The sequence below is a fragment of the Brachyistius frenatus genome, unplaced genomic scaffold, assembly GCF_029030835.1.
Source record: "Brachyistius frenatus isolate BFR_SWC_R1_liver_20210118 unplaced genomic scaffold, ASM2903083v1 Contig_13, whole genome shotgun sequence".
Classification (NCBI taxonomy): Eukaryota; Metazoa; Chordata; class Actinopteri; family Embiotocidae; genus Brachyistius; species Brachyistius frenatus.
Window position 1 is genome coordinate 1,821,348 of NW_027210612.1, and position 25,762 is coordinate 1,847,109.

At 43.3% G+C, this 25,762-nt stretch overlaps 1 protein-coding gene across 4 annotated transcripts in view; it reads left to right on the top strand.

Moving 5' to 3' along the window:
- Window positions 1-1,798: 1,798 nt before the first annotated feature.
- Window positions 1,799-25,762, top strand: part of dlg5a (discs, large homolog 5a (Drosophila)) — a 41,610-nt gene continuing 17,646 nt past the window's right edge. For 3 of the 4 annotated variants that reach the window (XM_069692709.1, XM_069692712.1, XM_069692711.1), the window contains exons 1-14: window positions 1,799-2,528; window positions 13,501-13,569; window positions 15,016-15,190; window positions 15,741-15,884; window positions 17,502-17,685; window positions 18,530-18,789; window positions 19,021-19,333; window positions 20,702-20,932; window positions 22,079-22,263; window positions 22,413-22,538; window positions 23,836-23,968; window positions 24,087-24,214; window positions 24,307-24,482; window positions 24,571-24,674. In XM_069692709.1, coding sequence (XP_069548810.1) covers window positions 2,225-2,528; window positions 13,501-13,569; window positions 15,016-15,190; window positions 15,741-15,884; window positions 17,502-17,685; window positions 18,530-18,789; window positions 19,021-19,333; window positions 20,702-20,932; window positions 22,079-22,263; window positions 22,413-22,538; window positions 23,836-23,968; window positions 24,087-24,214; window positions 24,307-24,482; window positions 24,571-24,674 — 2,532 coding nt within the window. In that variant the 5' untranslated portion in view covers window positions 1,799-2,224. The remainder of the gene's footprint in view (window positions 2,529-13,500; window positions 13,570-15,015; window positions 15,191-15,740; window positions 15,885-17,501; window positions 17,686-18,529; window positions 18,790-19,020; window positions 19,334-20,701; window positions 20,933-22,078; window positions 22,264-22,412; window positions 22,539-23,835; window positions 23,969-24,086; window positions 24,215-24,306; window positions 24,483-24,570; window positions 24,675-25,762) is intronic. The other variant, XM_069692710.1, reaches the window with a different exon arrangement.

Here is a 25,762-nt window from a genome sequence, read left to right on the forward strand (position 1 = left end):
CACAAGCTATGGAGCCAGCACGGAAGAGTGACAGAGAGGAGGGGAGATAGAGAGTTGGAGATGTCACAATGAGATTCAGTGCACGCATGAATAAGGTCACGGTTTGAGAGGTATGCCCGCAGACGTCTGCCTCTGTGCCAGCAATCTTTATTCAGCTGTAGACTGGAAGCAGAGTGCATCCATCATCATCATATTCTATTTCCAAAATCCTACTTAAATACACATTTCATTTGTCACTCTCGCGCATCGCGTGTATGTTTACAAATGGCGTACAGCCCTCTTCTATCTTAGACTGAAATTGGTTGCAGTGCAGCTTTGGATATAGAAACGTGATGCATAGGCCTGTGGCTACAGCAGTAGCATTATGCAAGGACTGAATAAGAATTCTTATATATTTTTTTTATCAGTGCATTAAATTTTTTTCCCATGTAGCCAGTGAAGATAATCATCAGCTGATTTAATGTCTTTGTGTTAAATCAAAAGATTATAATAAGGAATCAAGACTTGGTTTATCAACTATTTCAGGCTGACATGATTTTTGATGACGTAAATTCATCTTAAGCATGGATGGAATAACCGCAAAGATATCATTTTGATCTTTTAGGTAAGGGTAGCAATACTGCAGTATAAAAATACACCATCATCAGCAAAAATTCCTGCACTGAAAATGAAAAGTGTACATAAGTACTCATAATGGAGAAAAGGGCTCCTGTGAGGGGTATACTATTATATATTATATTACTGAATACGTGCTGCTGTTGCATTATTGTCTGTTTCGCATAGCACTATTGTTGTCTGCCAAGGTCGAGTCGTGGACGGATTATGAGACAATGGGCCCCTCTTCACAGACATGTAAAAGGAGAAAATAACCTAGATCGCAAACCACACAGCCGGGTCATTTGTAGTCCTATTGTGTCTTCAGCTCTGTTCCTGGCAGATGTTTAGTATCATTTTGTTTCTCTTTGACGTTGTATTACATCAGTTTGGCATTGTTTGTGGCGGTTGTGTATCTTTTTGCAGTTTTTTTCAGGTCATTTTGTGATTATTTTGCGACCGTGGGCATTCTGTATGGCTGAGGCTGTTTTATAATACTTGAGTGTTATTTTGTGTTTGATTTTCATCTCTTTGTGGCCCCTCTGTGACTCTTTGTGGTAATTTTGTAACATTGTGAATATTTTGTGGTCCCTCTGTGTTTGTTTTTTGTCATTTTGTGGCCCTTTTGTACTCATTTTGTGTCTTTTTTTGAAGTCATTCAAGCCAGTGCCAGCTCTACAGGCTCCTCAACCTCTCCTCCCCTGGGTCAGTTCCCTGAAGGCTCATTCATTTTGAGCTAATTTTATATACTGCTTGGGGGTTATATCTAGTAATTGCATTTTCATTTATTTATTTACAAAGATAGCATGTTTTCAATTGTAAAAAATACAAACGATAAAGTAGGCTGTGTAGAGTAAAAAGTACTTGTAGGTAATTCTATCAGACAACTGAAAAATGGATTGTGCATTTTATTGTCGATACTTCCCTCTCAGGGATATGGTCATTTTTACCCACCTTTACCACTACACAGGTTTTTATTATTATTATTATTATTTTTTTTTTTAATATAATATCTCGATTTTCATGGATATTCTCTCCATTCTCATATTTTCCACCTGGAATTTTCCGACGTACTACGGCGTGATGTGTACGCCCATTGAAGAAATAGGCGTGTTTTTGCGTCACACCCCGCCCTCTTTTACCTTATATGGTCATTGAACGGCACGTTGATTGACAGCGGGCAGCAGCTGCTGAGTTGCTCAGACATGGCGGAGGATACAGTGTAACTGAGGATCAGCGGCGGAGTTACGTGAGTTTTGCCAGCAGTTGAGTCGGCAAAGGGCACATGAAATGCTACACAAGAAGAGAAAAGGGTGTTCGGCTAAAGCGTACTCCGAGCGGAAGCAAAAAACGACCTGAACTGCCACACATTAGTAAGATGGAAAAATGTATCGCTGCTGTTTAGTGCAGTCAACAGCCTTGGGCAACAAATATGGCTTCTTGTGCCTTTTTCAACATGCTATAAAAATTGATCTCTCGTGCAACCCCATGCCGCGGCGGCTCCGGCGAACTTCTGCAAGCCGCGATAAGTTAAGTTCAATAATCGCTCGGTACTTTTGATCGGTGAGGATATTACATCCACTTGGCCGTCCGGGTTAGCTGGGAAGCTACGGAACTACAGCGGATAGCAATGGAGCCAAAGCACAAAGAGTTGCTCGACCAGTGCCACCAGAACTTACTGGAGTCCATAACAGACGCGGACCGGGTGATCGAGCTGCTGATAGTTTCTGGTGCCTTGAGTCAACTCGATAGGTTCGAACTGGACCAGAACTGCTCGTCCAGCGCCGAGAAAGTCGACCACCTTTTGAAGATGCTGATGAACAAGGAGAGCGACCATTTCCTCGACCTGTGTGTGGCCCTGGAGAAGGCGTACCCTGACCTGTACGCTGCCCTGTTCGGCAACAACTGCGGAGGACCCGTGGACCACTCCACCGGTAAGAGCTGCGGCGCGGACCGCTCCGAAACGGGCTTTCGCTTTGTATGTGGGGCGGAGCGGCCGCTGCGGAGCCCTCGCCGCGGGTACTATCTGGGTGGTCTGGCGCAAGAAGACATGTGTGGATAGCTGCACAGCGAGCTGGTTTTTTTTAAAAAAAAACAATTTTAATTTTTTATTTTTTTTTATTACTATCAACCAGAAACTATACAGAATGACAGTAAAGGTGCACGTGAAGGTTACGAGGGCTTGCAGCGGTGTTCCACACAACATGCCTCTACATTTGTCATCAGAACTCGCTGAGTGCAACGTAATGCTCTGTTAAATGCACCAACCTTTTTTTTAATTTTTCTTTAAATCTTTTAACTAAATCTTGACTGTGGCCTGTAGATCTATTGCACCGGATTTAAAAAAAAAATAAATAATAATAATAATAATTTACTCAAAGCCATCCTTCTCCTCAATGCACAGATAATAAAACCCTCCATGGCGTTGATTTGGTTTGAGCAGTTCCTGGTCCCGTGATTTCTCCCTGATGTGGCCTTTGGTACTAGTGCATTGGTTTGGACCAACGGCATTTCACTAAATATCAACCACCAACTCTCGTTGGCGTGATATGGTTACGGCACATTGGGTAGCCTGCTTCGTTTCCATGACAACGGGCGCACCACCACTAACATGTTGGTCCACATATCGACCTGGACATGGGTGTGTGCGTGCAGCCCGCACGCACTTAAAGCATGGGGTAGAGAGAACGCCACGCTGGTATCCTAACGATCACAGATCGGACTGTTTTTTGTTTTGTTTTCCCAATGGTGCGTTTTTCCTAAAAAAATTTTTTTTTATTTTTTTATCTCAGTTAATTCCTTATAATCATTTCATTAGAATTCTGTCCTCACAGCAATTGGCTCCACTTCAGCGGTTTTGCTTGTTGTTGCACAGAGACAAAGGGCAACCAAGTGTAAAAGCCTTGTTTAGTTTTGCCTGTTTTGCTTTATCTGAATGACTGAAGCCACTGGCATACTCGCAACCAGCATCCTGCCCTGAGGGCCTGAATGCAGGATGAGCCTTCAGATCCAAAAGTGGGGAGGAGATGCAGAGTAACGCTTCTCTCCTTAACATATTTCACGTGTAAAACATTCATGCAGATCATTTTGGAAAAAAAAGTCGCGGCTTTATTTCAAAAGTCCGTAGTTTACAGCTGCCGAGTTGGAGCATGCCCCGGTCTACCACCAGCACCTTAGCAGGTAATGCCGAGCTCGTCGTCCTGCCGTTCTGCTGACTGGATCACCGATGCTCCCTTATTACTTGTATTGAGTGTTGCTACTGCAGAATAACACTCCTGAAACACATTCACCGTTGTTTACCTGCGAGGAGCTGCAAAATTGCTCCCGCTGTTTGTCCCTTGGCCTTGGCTGGACTTGGCAATGTGTGTTTTCTTCACACTCCTTCATGGGCTGCAGCAGTGGGCCTCGACGTCGACCTGCCCTGTGGGGGGAGAGAGCCGAGCGCAAGCGGCGAGTCCGGCTTGTCAGCCCGTGGTTATTCAACAGAGGATTAGGCCCTGCTCTCCTCTCTCTGGTGTAAACTCTCAGCGAGACACGCTTTATCATGCCTCCACAGTACCCTCTGTATTGGCTGCCACGCGCTCGGCTCCGCCGTGTTTTCGCTGGAGTGTCGCGGTTTGCTTTAACGTGCTTTTCAGTATCTTTTAATGTAGTGATTCGGGAGGTGGGGGGGGGGAGTGATGCGACTGCCGCGTTTCCACCGCACTTGCGAGAGGACGAGGCGCTCGCGGAGCGCCTCCCGGGGAAGAGGCTGGCGGAAACGGCACGTCGGGATGAAACCCCCGAGAGCCGCGGTGTGCCTGTGAAGAGAGGGAATAGGGAGCGCGATGAGTCTTGCTGATGGCAACCTGCTCTCGGCTTGTCCTCCCCTCGCGCTGCCGGCTCGCACTCTCGTTCTCAGATGCGCCTCCTGTGCCAGCTGAGCCTCCGAGAACGCGCACGTATGGTATCATCCGAGCTCCAGAGAAACATCGTCGCCTCCAAAGGAAAAGCACGCAGATGCACTCATAAATGCTCGATTGTGTTAAAGCCGGGGCTCTGTAAATTATTAGTGTTTCGCTGGCAAACGGCGGCACATGGGCTGTAGAGAACACGCAAACAAATCATTCATTATTTAGCCTGTTTTGTGCGTCTGTACGCCGAGGGACTGTGGCGCACTCTTTTTTTTTTTTTTTTTTTTAACAAAACTTCTAACTGTGAGTAAACTGCGGAGCAGAGTGAGGAGGTTCGCTGAAGTTTCGGCCCGGTTGGGTTGCACAGAGACAGGGACAGACAGAGACAGAGAGAGACTCTCTTTCTGAAACAGAAGTGGATTCATTTCATCAAATCGAAGAAAAGGAAATCAAGCTGTTTTCGTGCATTGGCTTGTTTGCTCATGTTTGCACGACACTGACGATGTTGTAGTAGAAGAGATGTACCTGCACACACACACCCCCCCCCCCCCCACACACACACACACCCTTCCGCTCTTTTCAGATTCAAGGGTCCGTGACAGTGATTTAAACACACCCCGAGAGGAGGGTAACGCAATTCTCCCTGACAGGATGCAACGTCCACCGTCGTCGTCTTCTCCCGCCGTCTGTTTGCCTCCGTTTTGTCATTGTCTTGGTTTCTTGGTCCCATGCTTTACTGTCCTTTTTCCCTGACTCACTACCTACCCCCCACCCCCCACCCACGCACGCACGCACGGACACACACCGAGTGGTTTAATTTCTCCACACACTTAAACAGAGGGACACGGCCACAGAGACAGAGAGGAGGGTGATAGAAAGAGGGAGCAAGAGAGAGGCAGACAACAGGCCTTTTGTTGAGAAGTTGAGCAGGCCCAAAGTGCCCAGTCAGCAGCTTGCTCTGTGTACAGCAGCCCAGGACGTAGGCCAGTGTTTTTGTGTTATCGGAGGGGGTGCTCTCCCCTCTGTCAACCAGTTTCTGTCCCACCCCATAAACCACAGTGGACAGACAGCGCGAGTTATGACCCTGACGCTATTGTCACCACCACTGCTCTTAAATAATCTCCCACGGGTGCGGGCCCGGCCCGGCCTCCCCTTTCTTCGTCCCTCTCGTGTCAGCGTCTCTCACTCGGTGACGCACGCTGTCGCTCACCTTGTCACCCCGCTCTCTTTTCACCTTGCCACTCTTTGTACCTCCGTCTGACTTCCCTCCCATCTCGCGGTGTTCTCCGTGTGCAGAGGAAGCCATCAGGTCATCCGCTGTTAGTCAGCGTTTCTGCTCGGATGTGATTTTATTATATTTGAGTAGACCCCGGGTATTTATTTATTCCAGCCCGACCAATGCTGGATATTTGGGGGCGGATACTATTAGGGAGCAATATAGGCGGGATATCTTACACTTTAATGATGAACTTTATTGCCCTAAATGACATCAGTGTGTTTAAACGGTAAGTTTTACTGGGAATGGAAAATCTAACCATGAGAAAATGACAAAATTAACCATTTCTAATGTACCCCAGGCATTTCTTTTGCATTAAGTTCTTTAAAAAAAAAAAAAAAAGTTTTTAAACGGGACATATCAGACAACAAATATGCAGGTACAGATGTATCTGTAATATCAGCTGCTAAAATTGGCCAACCTATAAATCGATCGGGGTTCTAATATTAGAGGTATCAGTCTGTTTTATTACATTACTGTATCTCTGTAACCAGGCAGTAATGCAGGATTTAGTTGAAATAGCCCAATTTGTCATGGTGCTGCGGTTTTAAGTAAGCCGATACAGTGTTGTTGGAATCAGTACTGTAACAATTAGTTATTATTATTAATCAAGTAGTCGTTCATCAGCAATAATATTGGAAATCAGTTTTTCATTCAAGGTATCAAAAAAAAATAATGCTACATATTTAAAAGATTTAGCTTTCCAAATGTCAGAATATGCCATACAAAAATTGTAGGACTTGTGATGAGCATGTTTCACTATTTTTGTTTTTCATTTTATATGCTGAATTGTAATTTGAATTATCGGAAAAAGTCATGTCGATGAATCGTTAATGAAATCAACACTTCGGGCCTGAGTTGAGTTGTAATTAGCAGTGTTGATGGTATTGGCTTTCTTTTCAGTATTGTTGCTCAATAAATCTCTCTAATTAAACCTTGGGATGCACAGTACTGAGTGGTAGACCTCACTGTTCCTACTGGATCGTTAGTGTTGTTCCATTTTTTTTATTTTTTATTATTTTTTTTTATTGTTCTCTAACACGGAATCTTGTGTTGTGTAAACTTTGTATATTTTTTTTCATTTTCACTAACATTAATAACTGCTGCCAGTTCTCCACACTAAATGTGAGAACTACAGCCAGGAGGCTGGACTGTGGAACAGGACTTCATTACCATGTTACACATGTTCCTCCACTTTCTAATTATCCCACGAGGTAGAGGAAATGCCAGCATCTAAATGTTTACCAGTGCTATGAAGTCATGGAAATAAACAGCTTCTCTCCTTGTCTCACCATCCCTATCGCCGCCACAGTTTTTTTGTTTTAGCTCTAGTTTTTTTTTTGTTCTTTCTATTTACATTTTTATCTTTCTTCTCCCCTCCTTCCATCATGGGTTTTTGCTTTCTCTCCATGCATTTGACTTTGTCTTTTCATCCCTTTAATTCTCGAGCTCTGTATTTGTGCTGCCTGCACCTGCAGTTATTTGTCCTTCAGTCTCTGATCAAATCTGACCTGCATCACCAACAAATAATGGTATTGCTTTTTCCCGACTGTTTACAATTTTTTTTTTTTTTTTAATTTTTTTTAATAGATTAAAAGCAAGAAAGAGGGCTAATGTACACCAATGGTCAGAGAGCTGATTTATTTTAATGAATGAATAATTCCAACAGCTATTTAGCATGGAAGCTAGGCAGTGTCTTGTTGTGGATGGGGGTCAGTAACAAAATATATCTTAACCATGTAAAAAAAAAGAAGGTTGGTTTAAATTTATGCTGTATTTAGAATATATTCTCTCCTTTAACTTGTCATTAGACAGCCTTTTTCTTTGACTGTACATTTTTTTTTCAACCATAGCCCTTCTGTATTCCCGTGCATAACCTGACCTATGCTGCACAAGGTATTGTCTGACAACATGGTAAAGTGGTTGGTAATACACTATGGATGAGTGCGTCATACGGCCCATTTAAAAGAAAATGCAAACTACCCCTTTATCATCATGTGCTTTTAACAGCGGGCATCATTTGCTGCTCATAATTGTTGTGTATGGTAGAAAAGCCCCATCCTTCACACCGTCAGCGTTACATCTGGGAAATGACTATACGCTCTTTTCTTCTACACTAGATTCCTTTCTCTTGGTGACCTTTAATAAAAAAAAAGAATGATAGTGCAGTTTAATCTCTGAATTATCTCGACACACGATGAAAACGTTTTTTTGAATCAACACGGGCTTTTGTGATTAAACATGAAAGCAATGTCATAAAGATTGTTGAAATTACAGAAGTGTTGTTTTTTTTTTTTTTTTTTCTCCCACGCAGACGGGCTTTTCGGTTGTGTTTTGGCTCCTATTTGCACTAGCAGCAGCCGTAATGGAGCATTTGGAGGACATGTTGCAGACATCTTTCACCTTTTTGTTTTTGACCCAACCTTTGGCACGGGCAAGCTGTTCAAAAGGAAATTATGTCTCATTTATGCTGAGCTAGAGCTTTATGCAGCGAGAAACCCCATTATGGCTCACTGATAATAGGCTGGGCTGGATAGCACTGAGGGGCTTTTTTTTTTGGACTCGGGAGTGTTGCTCAGCAGTTCTGACAGGTCTGCTGGGCCGAAGGCTTTTTCTGCACGTGTTGTTTTTCACTTAAATGTCCCAGATTGTTCGCACAGACACAGAATTTACTATAAGGTTACACATCTGAGGGAGATGCATTTTTGGGTCTTATTGCGAGACATGCCACGGGGCAAGACTTGAGCCCGTGAGTGAAAAAGGTGGGCGGGTTTGACCGAGCCGAGATGAACGCAGAGCCGTGAGTCAGGCGATGTGCGTGCAGTGGAGTAATCTTGGCTCATGGAGTCATCATGTTAGATGTCTTCATGTTTATGCTCAGTGTAGACTCCTTCAATCAGATGATCAATCCTTTGCTCTGGCAGTAAGGCTTTCACTGGCTCGTCGCCTAGAATCTTAGCCTGTGGTGTCATTTGCCTACCCAGAAGTTGGGCCCGGTACACGGCTCATTGAAAGTCCCAGAGCACACGGAGTGATATGGACAAAGGAAGTCATGTTGTGTTTCTTTGCAGAATTGCAGTTGTAATAAACCAGAAAGTACATGTTGAATAGATTTTGTGACGAGGTGTCGGACAGGATATATCCGAAGCAAGGATGCTGACCCGATTAAGCATAATGGACAGGTAACAGATCCATTTTAAACACTGATTCTAAATCACTGTTGTTATACATGTGTAGAGAGATGATTTCATAAAGCTTCTAGAACAATTACACAAACCTTAGCACTCTGTTGGTCTACATAATAGAGAGTTTTGAGCATGAAATGATTCCTCAAATGTGGTCATCAAACACATTGAGATTTGTGTCAAAGACATGTAATGGATTCAGGATAGTTTTACAGTTTATTGACCACACTGACAGCAGAGCACTGAAACAGTCATCTTTGCTGGGAATTTAATAATTATAAATGACTATACATATAACAAAAACATTTTCTAATTCACCCCAAGCTTCTTTTTCTGTTTTATAGTCTGTAAAAAGAAAACCGTCAGGCTCTAGTATGACTTTCTCCACAGTTCTGATGTAATGTGTAGTTATAGCTTCATGGTACCTTCACACACAGAAGATTAACCCCAGTCTTAACACGCAGTGACATGCAGTACAGATTAAAGAGGGGGAGAAAAAGAGCACCGGTCCTGGATTGGTACTCCGTATCTGTGAATATCCCGAGTTGAGGAATTGAACCAGTGTGGAGACGGAGTAGGAGGGATCGGCACATCACTAATTTAAACTACACCGTTTGTACTGCGTGTCAAAACCGCTGCTAGGATTTAGAGTTGTGGGGTGCCAGAGTAAAAGAGTCTTTCTACTCTCCGGCTTAATGCTGACACATCCTTCAGCCTCATTTAAGCACACTATAAAAGTAGTGGGTCGTTTTCAACCGTGTTATTAGTGTTGCTATTATTTGCGCTTCTGCAGTTTAATGGCTGCGAAGCTGAGGACACGAAAGGAGAAAGACCGCAGACATTATTTGGACTCTGCCAGCCTCTTGGTGTGTGTGACTTTTTTTTTGTTGAAATCACTGTTGCTCACTGACAGCGAGAATAGCTGACAGCAGCTAATGAAGAATAGCACTGTATTATTTTTGGAATGCTGCTCCTTCACCAAGTGGCCCTGAAAATGTTGTCTATGATGGTCATCGCAATGATAATCACGCACGGTTTATGTTTTGAGAGACTCATTGTCAGACGGAGAATTTTCTTGAATCGATGAATAATTTAGTCTCACCCTAACGGCGGAAGCCAGACGTTGCATCTGACTTTGATAAGGCTCTCCTCCACCAGACTCGCAACTCTTAACGCTCTTCTTTTTCACCACGCTGCAGAATTTGCTATTCCTCTCATCCCGTTTCACCATGGCAACGCGTGTCATCTTGCTTTATGCGCCGGAGAACATAATCTGGTTGTCTGAAGCAACTTTTGGTGGCCTGGCACATTGCATTGCTTGCCTGTGAAGGGAAACAGCCGGGAGCGCGGCGAAGAGAGGAGTAGGGGGGAAGTGGAACCCCATAGGTGGGGCGAGCGCTCCCCTGACCTATTTAGAACACAGGCCTTTGTCACCACTGCCTCAGGTCATCCACCGGAATATTTCTCACCTGAACCTGTGTCTCTCGATTGACGCCAGCAGCGAATGCTTGCTTTAAATCACCACACCTAATGCCTCCTGAAGAAATCTGTCATGATGTGGCTCTCTGTTGGAATTCATCGTGAACGTTGAATACAATTTCTCAGGCCTCATCTGATTTGTCTGTCTTTTTTTTTTTTTTTTGGCAGAGACGGGTGGATTCTCCGCACTCGGATCTATGCAGCCCTAATAGATGTCTGTTCTATTGATGCAGCAAACGTGTTTACAAATGATCGACTGTGGCTGCTGCTAATTGGTATCGATGATTAAAAGCCTGTTGGAAAAGGTTAATGCCGCTGACCCATCGACCACCAGATAGTTGGGGTGTATCTGACATGCGGTCCATCCTGCACGCTCGATGTTGTGCATACGGGGTAAACTAATCAGCCCACGAATTCTGCTGCACGTCAGATTATGAGCTAGTCTGGATTGTCCCAGAGCTGCCTCGTATGTGGGAGTTATTGCTGGCTGTTGATTGGCGAGTGCCCTCGGTGGTAGAGATTACTGGGATTTTGATTTAACTGAGTGTTTTTCCAAATCACAAAATACAACATTTAAGAAGCTACATTTTAAAGATGATTTATTTAGCTATTTTCTTTTATTTAGATAGAAAGGGGGAGGGGGGGGGGATGACATGCAGCAAAGGTGCGGCTGGCCGGGAGTTGAACCAGAGACTCGCCTGCTGTAAGAGCATTTTAGCCCACACAGTGTGCACCCCAACCACTCTGCCATCCAAGAAGCGGACTTTTTTCTGCGACAAAGCTTCACTGACTCCCTGCAGTATTTTAAAAAGATTTATCCTTCAGCTGAGCCGGCATAATACCCCTCAGTGGCTTATGTCTTTTTTTTTTTTATTATGAAACCTCGTCGGTAACATACTGGGTTCAAGAAGTCAGTTGTTGCTTTTGAATGCCGCCTCGGAACTGAACATGTGCCATTTGCATAGCTGTGCTGATTGCGGAGCATTAGTGCCATGCAGCCCCACAGTGGTTCTCATCATGTCTGATGGAACAATATGAAAATCAAAGCTGTGTGCTCGGAGCACTTCAGCAGAGGAAAAGTGTTGAGCATCAGGGAACGTCAGAACAGATTAAAAGCCTTTCCACCCTGCTCCTCTCTCTCTTTTCCAGTCTCTCCGCTTACTTCTCCCCCTCTTTGTCTCTTGAACACCCTCCCCTCCTTATCTCTTTTGCGACTTAGTTGGGCTATCTCCTTTCATCTGTCCTCCTCTGCTCCGTGCCTGCTCCATGTTTCTCCTCTTGTCCCCCTCTCCTCCCCTCTGTCTGCGAGGCCTAAGATGGAGTGGCTCAGTCGCACAGAGCTCACAGTTAATTAGGCTTGGCCTTGTCACACATTGAGGACTGGAGCCATAGCTGTAGCGAAGCCCAGTGGGGAGGCAAGGACAGAGATGGAGGTCTGGAACAGTTGGCGTCAATCTATTGCTCGCTGCTGACAAAGCCAGCTCCGTTCCTCTGCCCTCTTAAACCCCGTGTGTTTGGGGATCATTTATCACGTTAGATTAGTATCATTTGTGCCTCGCTGCGCAGTTTTAGACGGTTTCTAATTTTTCTATTATTTACCAGTACACATAGGATTTATTTGGAGTTAAAATGTTGATTAATCAATAGCTAAAATGTTTTTTTTTTTTAATTTTTAAAATATGTACAGTATATTATTACTTATTTGCTTACCAACCAGGAACAATGCACATTAATCAACATTTCAGTTTCTACATCAATGTAAATGTGCCAGGCAGGTGATTTCAGATTGGTGGCCCAAGGTCATCTATGACTCAAATGTATTTCTTAATTTATTTTTTTTACTTATGTTTTAGATAAAAAATGGAAAACAAGTCTTTGGGTCCAGCTTCTCAAATTTGAGGATTTGCTGGTTTTTTTCCTCTGTTATTATTTTATCATTATTGTTAAAAAAAATTTATCTCTTGGTTTTGGACATTAACCTCAAAAAGTGTCAAGGGGACATCTTCAATTCTTTGCCTTGACATTTTTTTTTTTAGACTGAACAGCAGTTAATCAATTCACCTAAAAAATAATCAGACTAATGGACAATAAAAGCAGTTCCCTAAATATTTCAACATGAAGAATTGCTATAACGACAAAGTTTGTGCATTTAATTGTTTACACTTGGCATGTATCAGGAGCTCATTTGTGTTTGTTTTTTTTTACATGTTTTTATTTTCAATTTTTATTGGTGGAAACATTTTCTGATTATTCTGGTTGCATGAGGACTTTGAGTGTGGTGATCAGTGTCTTCATGCAGCAGCTGACAGACCAGCTTTTGGATGAGTCGGGATGTAAAATGTGTGTAGAAATTAGTTTAAACCTACAGTATCTTCACCTATTTGAAAACAGGGTTTTGGTGAAAATAGGAAGTTGACAGTGCAAGAGGTGATGCATTCTGTAATAACCACAAGTCTGAGATATGTCTTGGAAAAATAATTCCCGTTTGTGTTGTCAGCCATGTTTATGCTGCCCTTTGGAGCAGGCACTCTGCAGTATAATGGGGATCTGCATAGTCCCTCCTATGGATTGTGGTAGCCTGTGTGAAATATCCCCCAGCTTAACGGCGTGTACAGCCATTCAGATAGAGAATCATTTTCATTCTGTCTCTCTCTCTCTCTCTCTCTCTCTCTCTCTCTCTCTCTCTCTCTCTCTCTCTCTCTCTCTCTCTCTCTATGTGCTTGACATAAAAAGAGAAAATCCCATTTCAGCCGTGACATTCTGCCTGTGTAGCAGAAACATACAGAGACTATACATCAAAGCGAGGCAGAGTGCACAGTGAGGGAAGGCAGGTTTAATGACGACAGCCGTCTGGAGTGATAATATAGAGCCGCTAAGAAGAAGTGTTGAAGTTATTATACGAAGTATAAACCCTGCACCAAATTTATCATGCGACCGTGCAGGGAATATAAAGCTGACTGTGTAATATTCACTTCTTACCACGTTGCACTTGCAATTAATACAAGGTTTGTGTGTAAGTGGTTCACCAAACTATCAGTGCTGCGTGTCTGAATGTATCCCCTTCTCTTGGCAGGTTCCACGTACAGCGTTCTGTCCACCATGCCCTCTGACTCGGAAAGCAGCAGCTCCCTCAGTAGTGTCGGTATGTATAACCACCCCAGACGTCTATTAAGGTGTGTGTGTGTCCTGCAGGGCCAGACTGATTCCGCACTATCTCCGAACACACCATAAAAGCGCAGAGGTGAAATCTGCATTGCAGCATTGTGACTTGCGGGAAAGCTGTCCACGCCGCTATTAGCGTAATTCCTGATTGTCTGCTGGGTTACGCAGTTCAGGAAGTCACCGGTGTTGTTTCTCCTTTAAGCCCCAAATTGGGGCAATAACACTCTCCGAATGTCTCCAGCATTCCCGAAGGAAGTTTGCCATGTTTGCCTTTCCCTAGTTTTGACAAAGGTCCAGATGACTCAGCTGTGTTACATAAACCTCCAGAAGGTCCAAATGTTGAGTCAAAGACGAGCATAATCCTCAGATTTCCTGCCATGGGTGTTCTTTTAAAGAAAACAACCCTGAACGCGACTCCTGGTGATATCTCATTTTTTATCACTATCTGACTACGTGTCAAGGACGAACGGTAGTAGCGTATGACCTTGTTATGTTAGTGACGAATCCTCCTCTGTGGAGATCAATCCCCTGAATTTTAATCCATCAGGACAGGTAGAATTAAAAAAAAAAAAAAAAAAAAACAGAGATAAAATAGATACATAAAGCCAGTGTAAGAAAATTAAGTTTCTAAAAAAACAAACAAACCCCCCCCCATATATTAGGTATTTCAGTGTTGAGTTATTATTAATCTTTTCACAGACATTTACGTGGACTCAAATGTTAAGATTCTCTGTTGACTTTGTTTTAAAGCACACAGAAAATACCAGACATACAGTATGTCAGCACAAACCTGTCTGGCCTTGCTGCCTTTTATTTTCAGGTCTGAGATTACAGATCCGTGGAGTTTTTGAATTCCAATGTAATTTTCTGCAAGTGTTCAGAAAATCTGTACAACTGATGCTGGGTGGGACTTCTATTGGTCGCACTCTTTAAGCCCATTTGGGTGGGTTTTAGAGCTGCAACAATTTGTTGTTCAACAGAAAATGAATCGCCAACTTTTTTGTTAATTGATTTTTTTATTTTGAATCATTTTTTTAACTATTAAGTGCCAAAATTCTCTGCCTCTTGAATATGAATATTTTCGGAATCTTTCAGTCCTCCATGATACATACCTTAATATCTTTAGGTTGTTGGCTGCAAGTCGGGACAAAACAAGACCTTTTAGGCTGTGACCTTTTTGACATTTTAAAGACCAAACAACTACTTGAATAATCGACAGATTAATTAGTAATGAAAATAATTGTTGCAGCCCCACTGGGTTATATTATTAAAATTTGATTGTCTATCTTAGTACGGGCATAAAGATGAATTCAACGGCATTTAGACAAAATGCAACTTCAGAATTATGAAATGTGTTGTGAGGTGAAACCTCCATCCAGCGTGTCATTATTAGTCCCAGCCTGCGGTAATGTGCTCATTGTTGCAGGCTCGCCTGTTAACGGTGAAGCGTCCTCCCCACCTCCGGCCATCAACGACAACCGGCACTCCGGTGACAACCTGGACACCATCTTGTTGCAGCTCCGCCAGGTGACCAGGGAGCGGGATGAGCTTCGTAAGCGTCTGGCGTTGGCATCGCCTGGGACCACCTTCGATGACTGCAGGTGCAGATTCTGGCCTTTGTGCCAAGATGTTGTTGTTACCGTTTCTTTTTCTCCTGGTAACACTTTAATTAGGTTTGTGTTTGGGATTTTTGTTTTGGGGGTCGGGGGGCCTAAATGCAATACATCAGACTTTAGATTCATTGTTCTCAGAGCAGCAAAGTTTGACTGGTAATGTTTACTCTCTCCGGGTTGTTAGAGTCACTTTGTGCTCTGGCTGCCATATTTTCATCCACTAAATTCTCTGCTGTGTGGAATAACGCTGACTCCACCTTGCAGAGCGAGGGCACTGACACTGGCTGCTTAATTAAGTTTAATGTGCTCTAGTTACCAGATGTTTCTGTTGCAACAGATGATACAAAAGCTGCTTTGCTGACATCAGTGCGTAGTTTTTTTTTTTGATGCAGCTTATCATTTAATTCCTAACTTCTGAATTATCACACAAGGGAGAGGTCAGGTCTTTTATATTCTCCTATCTGAGCCGTGTTAGGGCCACTCGTTCATACAAGGCATTTGAAGAGAATTTTGAATCTTTGCTGCCTTTCTCCTTAAGGCCAAATTCCAAAGCCAGTCATGACTATGAGCGTCTGAAAAGTCAGTGCATGAGGGCCATGGCGGATCTGCAGTCGCTCCAGAACCAGCATACCAAAACACTGAAGAGGTGCGAGGAGGCTGTGAAGGAGGCTGACTTTTACCAGTAAGTATTTCTCCTGCTAGCTGTCATGCTTCTTGTTGCTAATGAAGGACTCCTCACAGTCGTTCTGGTCTCACTATTTCCCTGTATGAAGAAGTCAGTGCGGTACACAAAGCAGCATTGATTTCATCATGAAAGCGATGGTGAATGTGGGTTGGGACTCATCAGTGAAGTGCAAATGTTGAGAGCGTGGGATGAATATTATGTCACCTGCCACCTGCTGCTTTCCAGCGTAGAAATAATTAAGTTTTATTGCATTGTTTTACTGCAATTGTAAGAAATACTGGCATGGCAGTGCAATTAACCTAATTGAAAGAACATCCCTTGGAGCTGCAGCCAGCTTTCACATTTCAAGGGAACTGGCATTACAAAAAACCTGCATGGTTTTAAAAGCTTGGAAATGGAGGCATTTAGGTGATTGAATCATTCAGCCTAACAGCTTGTCAGCCGAGGCACAATTTGTTGAGCACAGAAGCAGATTATATGGTGTATTATCTGTTTGAGAGTTTAGCTAGTTAAAATATTTTTGAAGATTACTAAGATACGATGTAAAATTAAGTTGATCCCATGATAGTGTAACACGAGTGATCTTGCATTGTATTATATAAAAGCACCGCAGACTGTCGTGGAAAACGACTGTTAACGATCCTTGATTCAAATATGTCGGGGCGGGGAAAACTGCTTTAACACTCAAAACTCAAAGAAAAAGACAAAACGCCTGTTGTGGTTGTCAAAAAATGATGGCATAATATTGAGAGGTTTGACAGAAATACACGGAAATAGAGTACAGTCTCCAAAAGCCTTCCAGTCCATTGGTCAGTTATACATATGCATAACTATACAGCTATAGTTCCATGGTCTCATCATTTACTCACCATGTACAGAAGATTCTGAAACATAGAAACACTTGTGTTAACACTCGGATTGGTAGTTGGCAAACATAGCTAACAACATAGCCTATATGCTGTTGTTTGTAGAACAGACATAACAAAGATTCAAAACCACAAACTCTTTGCACAAGTCTAAACTCCTCTTATATGCATTGATATAATAATAAAATCATGAACAAGCTCCGAAAAGAATCGGTGCAATGTGATAAATGTGACCTACTGCTTGTCAAACTGGGAAGAACCCATTATTCCTCTTCAGACAACCACAAAACTGTTTAAAAACATTAAAAAATGCACATTTCTAGACCTGTGATACAGAGGCAAGTGGAACCATGTTACAATAGCATGGATGCTTTGTACACTTTTAGCTGAAACTCATCAAACAAAAGTAAATTGACAAAATTTATTCCACCCCCAAAGCTTAATTTAGGAATTATTAATATAGCCACATAGAGTTTGTGTGTGTGTTCGGTGGGGATTTTTTAACTTTTCAAAAAGCAGGACATTCCACTTTGGTTATAAATGTCTTGGTCATAAATGTCTAAAGGTCCATAAATTCATTTTCCCGCTGAAATCGCTTTGTTTTTAGTTTTATATGTTGCATTTTTTTTTTCCTCTGGGTTTTCAACCCCTGTTAACTTAATGTCATCAAAGTTTGTTCTGTGTCATTGCACGTCCATTGTATGAGTGAGTGAGTGTGTGTGTGTGTGTGTGCTTTTGCCCTTCCCAGCATGCTGCACAGCCGCGTGTTGGGTGACCAGGCCCAGCTGAAGGAGGACATGGAAACACTCAGGAGAGACGACGCACAGCTTGTCCGGGAGCACAACCACCTCAAACAGAACTGCGAGGAGCTCAAACGACTGCACGCTCAAGACCAGAAAGAGTTGGCAGACCTCCGGCTGCAGCAACAGCAGGTACAACCTGCTCACAGACGCACTGTTGTGGGGGTGTCTGCTGTCCAGATGTTGGGAGATTTACTGATATGGCACAAATGCTCGAGCTGGTATATAGCGCATAAAATGTTTCCTCCACAAATATACGTTTCATCACACATTTTTAAATAAAATGCTGGGGAGTTTTCCCTTCTTTGTTTTAAGTTCTACATTTTGGGACTTCAAACAATATTGCTTATGGACTGAATACAATACAGCCCAAGGGGGCCGTGACCTGTATTGTACTTTTTTTTATTTTTTTATTAAGCACTGTCTCACGCAGCACCCATGGGGACACTGCAGTGGTTGTAAGCACAGGGCAGCGAAGCAGAGGGAAATGCACACAGAGCATTTCTGAAAAGGACAAGCACAGAAGAAAAGGGCTCAGCTCGGGCAAAGGGCACGCTGACCCAAAACATGTAGCTACAAGATCAGTGTATACGCTGTTTGTGCTGTGTAGCCGAGGTCAACGCAGCCCTCGGGTCACTGAGGCACTCTCGGGAATCAGGAAGACCATATCAGCAAGACCTGCATAAAGAAGTCTCGAAGAGAATGAATAATGCAGTCTGAAGGACACACTCTGCACATAAAACGGTTCATTTTGAAGGCCAGCCATTACCTAAGTGAATATCTGCAGTTCTAGAAATGCACTTACCATTGTTTGGATTCCCCTGTACAGCAAAAACAGAATCTGCACATTAATGCCATCTGCTGCTAAGCTGCGGTACAGCAAATACAGGCTTAGTTTGATTTCATCCGATGGAATCATTCATTTGAGCACTAGCCTTATAATGATATGTAATGTGACTTCTGTTGTCCTGTCCAGGTGATGAGGGAGAAGGGCTCCTCCGAGGTGCTGAACAAACTGTACGACACGGCGATGGACAAGCTGGAGGGCGTCAAGAAGGAGTACGATGCCCTGAGCAAGCGGTACAGCGAGAAGGTGGCAAACCACAACACAGACCTGAGCCGCCTGGAGCAGGCGCAGGAGGAGAACCAGAGGCTGCAGAAGCAGATGGATGCGCTGCTCAAACAGAGGGATTCGGCCATGCACTACCAGCAGCAGTACTCTACCTCGATGAGGAGGTGAAAGCAGCATCATCATCACCATCACACACACACACACACACACGCACACAGAGAGAACACGACACATTACTCGTGTCTTAATTATTTTATATTGACGTGTGGTAATGTGCTCGAATCGGAGGAGGAACACGCGCGTATGAACAACGGCCACGATGAGACGCACTCAAACTGCATCCAGCGCATCCTTTTATGTCAGCGTCTCATCCAATTTGACACTCGCTCTCTCAGGTTTGATTCAGTGCAGCAGGAGCTGAACAAGTCCTCCGCTCAGAACAAGGAGCTGCAGAGAGAGATGGAGCGGCTGCAGTCGGAGGTGACGCGCTACAAGAACCTGCAGCTGAAGTCGGCCAAGGACTGCGAGAAGTACAAGGAGGAGCGGGACTCGGTGTTCAACGAGTACCGCCTCATCATGAGCGAGCGGGACCAGGTGATCAAGGAGCTGGACAAGTTGCAGACTGAGCTGGAGGCAGCCGAGGCCCGACTAAAAAACACTTCATCGGAGAGGGTGGTGGCCAGTGAAGAGCTGGAGGCACTCAGACAGGTACTCCGCCTCGTGAATGCACACAACTTCCCCGTACCCGTTATAGCTGATACGCACTTAATATCCAGAGATGAAGGCTCCAAAAACACGACAACTGTCCTCCATAAATTGTCACGGATCAACAGAAATAAAATAACATATTTGATACGAAATTCAATAAATCAAATATTTAGGACCTTATCAAACAGAAATTCATCAATGCGACGATGACTAAACTTGTACTCCTCAAATCTGACACATTTAGAGATGTTGGATGAAAAACTTTGAGCAATAGTTTGACATTCAGGAGCATGCGCTTAATCACTTTCTCACCACGTGTCAGATGAGAAGATCAATACTGCTTTCATGTGTGTACAGGAAATATGTAGCCGGAGCCAGAAACCAGTTAGCTTAGCTTAGCAGAAAGCCTGTAAATGTTGAAACATCTTGCCACTGCGCGGTCCAAAGGCAACAGAATGAGACCACCATCACTCGACTGTTTGTTGGTACTGGCCTGGTATCTCGGCAACAAGTGGAGAATCAGAGAATCCACCGGTCCTGGCCAAGAAGCGGTCCTGCACATAACACAAACATTTTTCATGCCAAGTTAAGCTAACTGTCCGCTGGCTCCGGCTACACACTTTAGAGATATGAGACTGTTATTGATAAAAACACATTTTTCTTTTATATATTTTCAATAGGAACCATGTACAAAATCCATTCATCTCAAAAAGAGAAAAGAAGCCATGTACCAGATTTAGCTACCATGTAATTTACATCTGCAGTCCCAGGACTAAACTTTATGAAAGAAAAAGTGTGCTGAAACTTCCCAAAATGATATTACGGTATTCATTTCTCTCCCAAAAATATGTGTGTACAATTTTGGAATAAAACTATTCCTGTCAATATACTCATCAAAAGAAGCGGGGCAATGCCGGGTGTCTCTATAATGGGCGTCCTTTAAGGTCTTGACCTATGTAAAGTGACTTGAGATGACATATCTTTTTTATTTTTTTTTATTTTGAACATATAAACCCGCATCAGTTCAAACTATAGCCTCTGTGAGAGTTTTATCAAACTGTTGTTTTGTTAGTGAGCGTGTTCATGACTTCGGCCAGGCATCCACATGTAACTCGCTCACTTGTCCACTCTGTCAGTCGATCACGGGGCATTTGCACACCAATACACTGCACAGAAAGAGTTCAGCTGCGCGGCCTCCTTTTTGAAGTATATCTCCGAACACTGTGTTTGACAGACGAAAGAGATTCTCTGCTAGTATTGGATCGCTCCGCATTGGACCTCAAATAAAAAAAAAATTCACATCACATTAATGACTCACAGTGTTGAGATGCCCTCATTCCGTTTTGCCCGCCTTTTGTTCTGGGACAGGAGTTGAACTCGTCACTGGTGGACCGTGACAGGGCCATCTGTGAGAGGAACGAGCTGCTAGAGAAATACTGCCACGAGGTGAAGGACAAAGCCGAGGCCCAGAAGGAGCTGAGCCAGGCCTGCAAGGACATCGAGACGGTCCGGGAGGAGAGGGACGTGGCTCGCAAGGAGAGGACGGAGGCCATCATTCAAAGGGATCAGCTTCTCCGAGAGTACTATCAGGCCAGACAAGTAACTACACAGCGGTCCTTCATAAAATCCCTGGAAGCATCTGTTGATATCTTTACTGTGATTTACTCGTCTGCCTGTGTCATCTTTTATCACTGGGAGGGCTCGTGAATCAAACTCCAAACCAAGTTAGCCAAGCACTTACTCGGCTTGTTCCCAAACTCAATCCGTCTCGTGCTTAGCAAAGAGAACGACCTGACCATGAGGGTATCAAGAGCTGCTGATGTTGTCAATCTGAGATCTGAATTTATCTGAATGATGGATATCAGAGACAGATTGTGACCCTTTTAAGTATTTTATCAAGACACATAATGACAAGATCACACTCCATTCTGAAAACACTTGTGGAGATCAGGAGGACATATTGGTTGGGCAGAAACATTTACACACAAACAATGAGACATTTCCACCGCACAGTATCCCGGTGATCATAATATACTGTCTCTGTTTATCACTTTATGTTCCCCCTTCTCTTTGATGTAACACCATGTGTGTGTTAAGGAGAACTGAATACTGGGCTCAGATGTGGAGCTCTCATTTGAATAAAAAGTACCGGGCGCATGAGCTAAGAACACATTTTAGATTCCACGTTTTCTTCTTTGTGCGTCTCCGTGCACATGGTTTCCCCGCCGGTGTTCCCCCTCGGCCCGTGGACTTGGGATGACATCACACAAATAGAACTCTCTTTTCTGGGCTCCCAGAAACTTTCACAAATATGAAATATGCATGGATTAAAAAAAAAAAAAGCCACTGTATCTTGTGGCTTTTTTTTTTTTTTAAGACTCCACCAGCTGTAATCTCAAATGACAAGAAAATGAAAGGCAGAATGAACAGATAGATTTGTTTTGATTTGATGTATTTTTTTAGTTGTTGTGTTTCTCCCAGTGCCCATTAGAAAAAAAAAAAAATGTAGTATGTCACATGTGTAATGCTTCTTCGTTTTGACAGTATAGAGTCAAAGGTAGACGGATGATAAGAAGCACCTCCGTCTGCATGTTTTAATTTGTTCAAAGTCACACATCTGTAAATTCTCCACACTTTCTGCTTTTAATGTTTCATTTAGGAGTCCGTTTTTTCACACCAACACTGCAAAGCGTTTGTTTTATTTTACTCATCTTTTTTTTATGTGCCTTTAATCTTCTTCTTTAGAAACAAGACTCCGCCACCCTGGACATGGAACGGGCCAATAAGGAGATTGAGATGCTCCGGAAACAGTATGAGGCCATGTCCCAGGAACTGAAGGAGGCCACGCAGGAGGCTGAGGTGGCCAAATGTCGAAGGGACTGGGCCTTTCAAGAGAGGGACAAAATAGTAGCAGAGCGGGAGAGCATAAGGTCAGTCTGTGTGAGGCTTGTTTAAGACTCTGGATAGAGCCGGAGGGCCGGAGTACACGGCTGTTGATCTTCGAGAATCACGGGCTAAAAATACACTCCGGCCTTTATACTCGCGTTATCGCACCGACCCTCTTTTCTCCTTCCTCCAGGACTCTGTGTGATAACCTGCGGCGAGAAAGGGACCGGGCAGTCAGCGACCTGGCCGACGCGCTGCGCAATTTGGACGATATGAGGAAACAGAAGAACGATACGTTGCGAGAGCTCAAAGAACTAAAGTGAGTCTTCATGATTTAAAAGTCTCCTTTTGTAACGATAATAACACTCGTATCAGGCGAGCGGTTAAGACTCGCATCACTCGGGACCTGGTTTGACTCCCTTGCTGCATGTCACTCCCCACCTCCTTTTCCCACATTTCCTCTCTCTATCTCGCTACACTGCAACTATCTTGTAAAGGCAAAATGCCAAAAAAAAAAAAAAAACAAAGACTCATATTAGCAATCCATGGAAAATTCTTCTGCATTTGAGCAAGCGCAGAACAACATGGTGCCATAGCCTCTGCTCAGCCAAGTTTGCGTGGTGTGCCATCTTTGTTTCTGTAAACTGTCACACTCGGTGTGTGGCAGGACATAAGCTGTGATATTCTGCCTTTGGAGACATCATGTAGCTCGGTTGTTTTTTCTGGCAACATTTCTGCCTGCCCAGATTAAAGTGTAATCCTGGAAATCGTCAGTGTTTTTGAACACGCATACACATTTTGTCTCTCTGTCTCTAAACTTGCTGCATATGAAAGATTATACTGCATGTGAAAGCTCCCTCTGCTGGCAGAAGTGTGTATGGCAAAGAAGGTCAGGTTTCAAGGCTGAAGGAAGTCAAGTCTGATTCCCCTTATCTCAACTAGGAACTAACTGTATGTAACCATAACCAGTTGTTTTTATGACGCTTGACCTTGTACACTTACCAGCTATTTCTTCCCGCTCCTGAGTCTTGAAATCGTATAATTGCCCTCTATATAAAGTATGTATTATACAGTGACTTTGTGAATTTCTTTGTCTATCCTCTGTAAAGAACAATGTACAATTGGGGTTTTAATGTCACCACAACCCTGAAGGCATGCCTCAGTAGGACGCCATATATCTTACTGACAGTGGGCCATTGTGTGCAGTCTACTTTTAGTTTTCTACTGAGTAACTATAAATTTGATTCCCTAAACTGCAAAATGGAAGGTGCCTGTGAGTATGAGAAAGGACGTCGGGGACATTTTGAAACAAACTTGGAGCCACATGACAAGAAGGTTAAAACGTATTTAAAATATCTGCATGATGTTTTATCCCTGTAGATGCAACTTCAGAGGACCAGCTAGCTTTTGGTTTGTACATTTTTTTCAGTCAACAGACCAGACATGTGTTTTTCTGTTGCCTCTGCTCATCCGTCCTCATGTGGCTGACCTTTGACTCTGTGTGTGTGTGTGTGTGTGTGTGTGTGTGTGTGTGTGTGTGTGTGTGTGTGTGTGTGTGTGTGTGTGTGTGTGTGTGTGTGTGTGTGTGTGTGTGTGTGATGTCCTCCTTTGTTAAGGGAGAAGATGGAGAGCCAGCTGGAGAAGGAGGCCCGGTTTTGTCAGCTAATGGCCCACAGCTCGCACGACTCAGCCATCGACACAGACTCCCTGGAGTGGGAGACAGAGGTGGTTGAGTTTGAGAAAGACAGGGTAAGAGCAGCACTCGGCTCTTATTACGGAGAACGATTTGATGACATGCTTGTTTCCTGAGAGCCAGTGGAGTTTTACCGAATGAGCTGACTGACATTTATATTACTGCCTTTTACAGGATGACATGGATTTGAAGGCACTTGGGTTTGATATCGCAGAGGGGGTAAATGATCCGTATTTACCAGGAGATTGTGGAATATTTGTTACAAGGGTGGACAAAGGAAGTATTGCAGATGGAAGGTTAAGGTACGAGCCGCCTCACGAAGCTATTCAGCGTGTGTTTTCCTGGACTATAGGTTTATTAAATTCCTCATGATTCCTTTTCGTATGATTCCCAGAGTGAATGATTGGTTGCTGAAGATTAATGACATCGACTTGACCAATAAGGACAGGAAGCAGGTGGTGAAGGCGGTCCTGAACGGTGGAGGATTGATCAACATGGTGGTACGAAGAAGGAAGTCTCTGGGAGGAAGGCTGGTCACGCCTGTTCACATCAACCTCGTGGGACACAAAGGTATATTAGAGTGCTGGATTGCCATGAAGAGATTTAAGTATTTGTGTGTTTTTCTGTTTATCACTTCATTTTCTCCTCTGTATCTCAGACAGCGGCATTGGCCTGGAAAGCGGGGTGTTTGTCACCGCCATTGTCCAGGGAAGTCCGGCAGCCAGGGAGGGTTCTCTCACAGCCGGAGACAGACTGATTGCTGTGAGTCTCTGTCAGCATCTGTGAAATCCTCTGGGTTTTTATTTTTTTATACTCCCTTTCTCCACATCTACCACTCTGCAGTTCACACACGTTCCTTTAGGCTTTCTAATCCAGACCTTGATCCATCCCAGTATCCACACTCCAAACCCTGATAAGGTGGGATTTGGCCAAGTCTGTGAAGTGGAAGCAGGAAAGTCTACTTCTTTTGATGAAATCCTCAAAAACTTGCAGCTTTAGAGGGCTAGGTGGTCAGGTCTCTGGACTCACAGCTGCAATACACTCATCCTCAAGGCAAGAAACTACAGGTTAATACAGGGGAAAATGGAATTTATAGACGTAACCATAAAACTTCCTCAGTTCATTACTTATGAGACAATTATTTTGTAGTTTTTTTTTTTTCTTTTTTTTTGTGTGTAGTTTTCCTAAGTTTATAATGCGAATGAGGCATTATCTATTTAAATATGCACTAATTTGCTTACATTTCTAGAACCGAAATCTAAACATTGGATAAAGCCAGGTTCAAAAGTCAAGGGTTTTTTACAGAAGGGATTTTACATATTTATATAAAATACTGTCAACAGTCCCCCAAAAATATAACAGATGTTGCCAAATTTTGTTTGAATGAAATCATATATAAATCAGGCTATGAATGATATATTAAACAAACTCCCCATTATAGAATTAAAGGCCGTTTTCCATAAATGAGTTTTTTTTTCATAGTATGAACAAGAAATGTCCATTTCAGTTGCAAGTACATTCACCAAAGTTTACAGGTGTTTTTTTTGGTTGTTTTTTTTTCCCTCCATATTTTGAAGGTTTTGATGGAAGGGTTTATCTATATAGAATTCATTGCCTGGTTTATGTAACATTATGTATATGTTAACTTTTCATTACTTTAGTGGAAGTCTACAGATGCAAATACTGTTATGGGAATAGAATTGCACAAAATCTAAAGATTGACCACTGCAACACACACACACACACACACACACACACACACACACACACACACACACACACACACACACACACACACACACACACACACACACACACACACACACACACACACACACACACACACACAC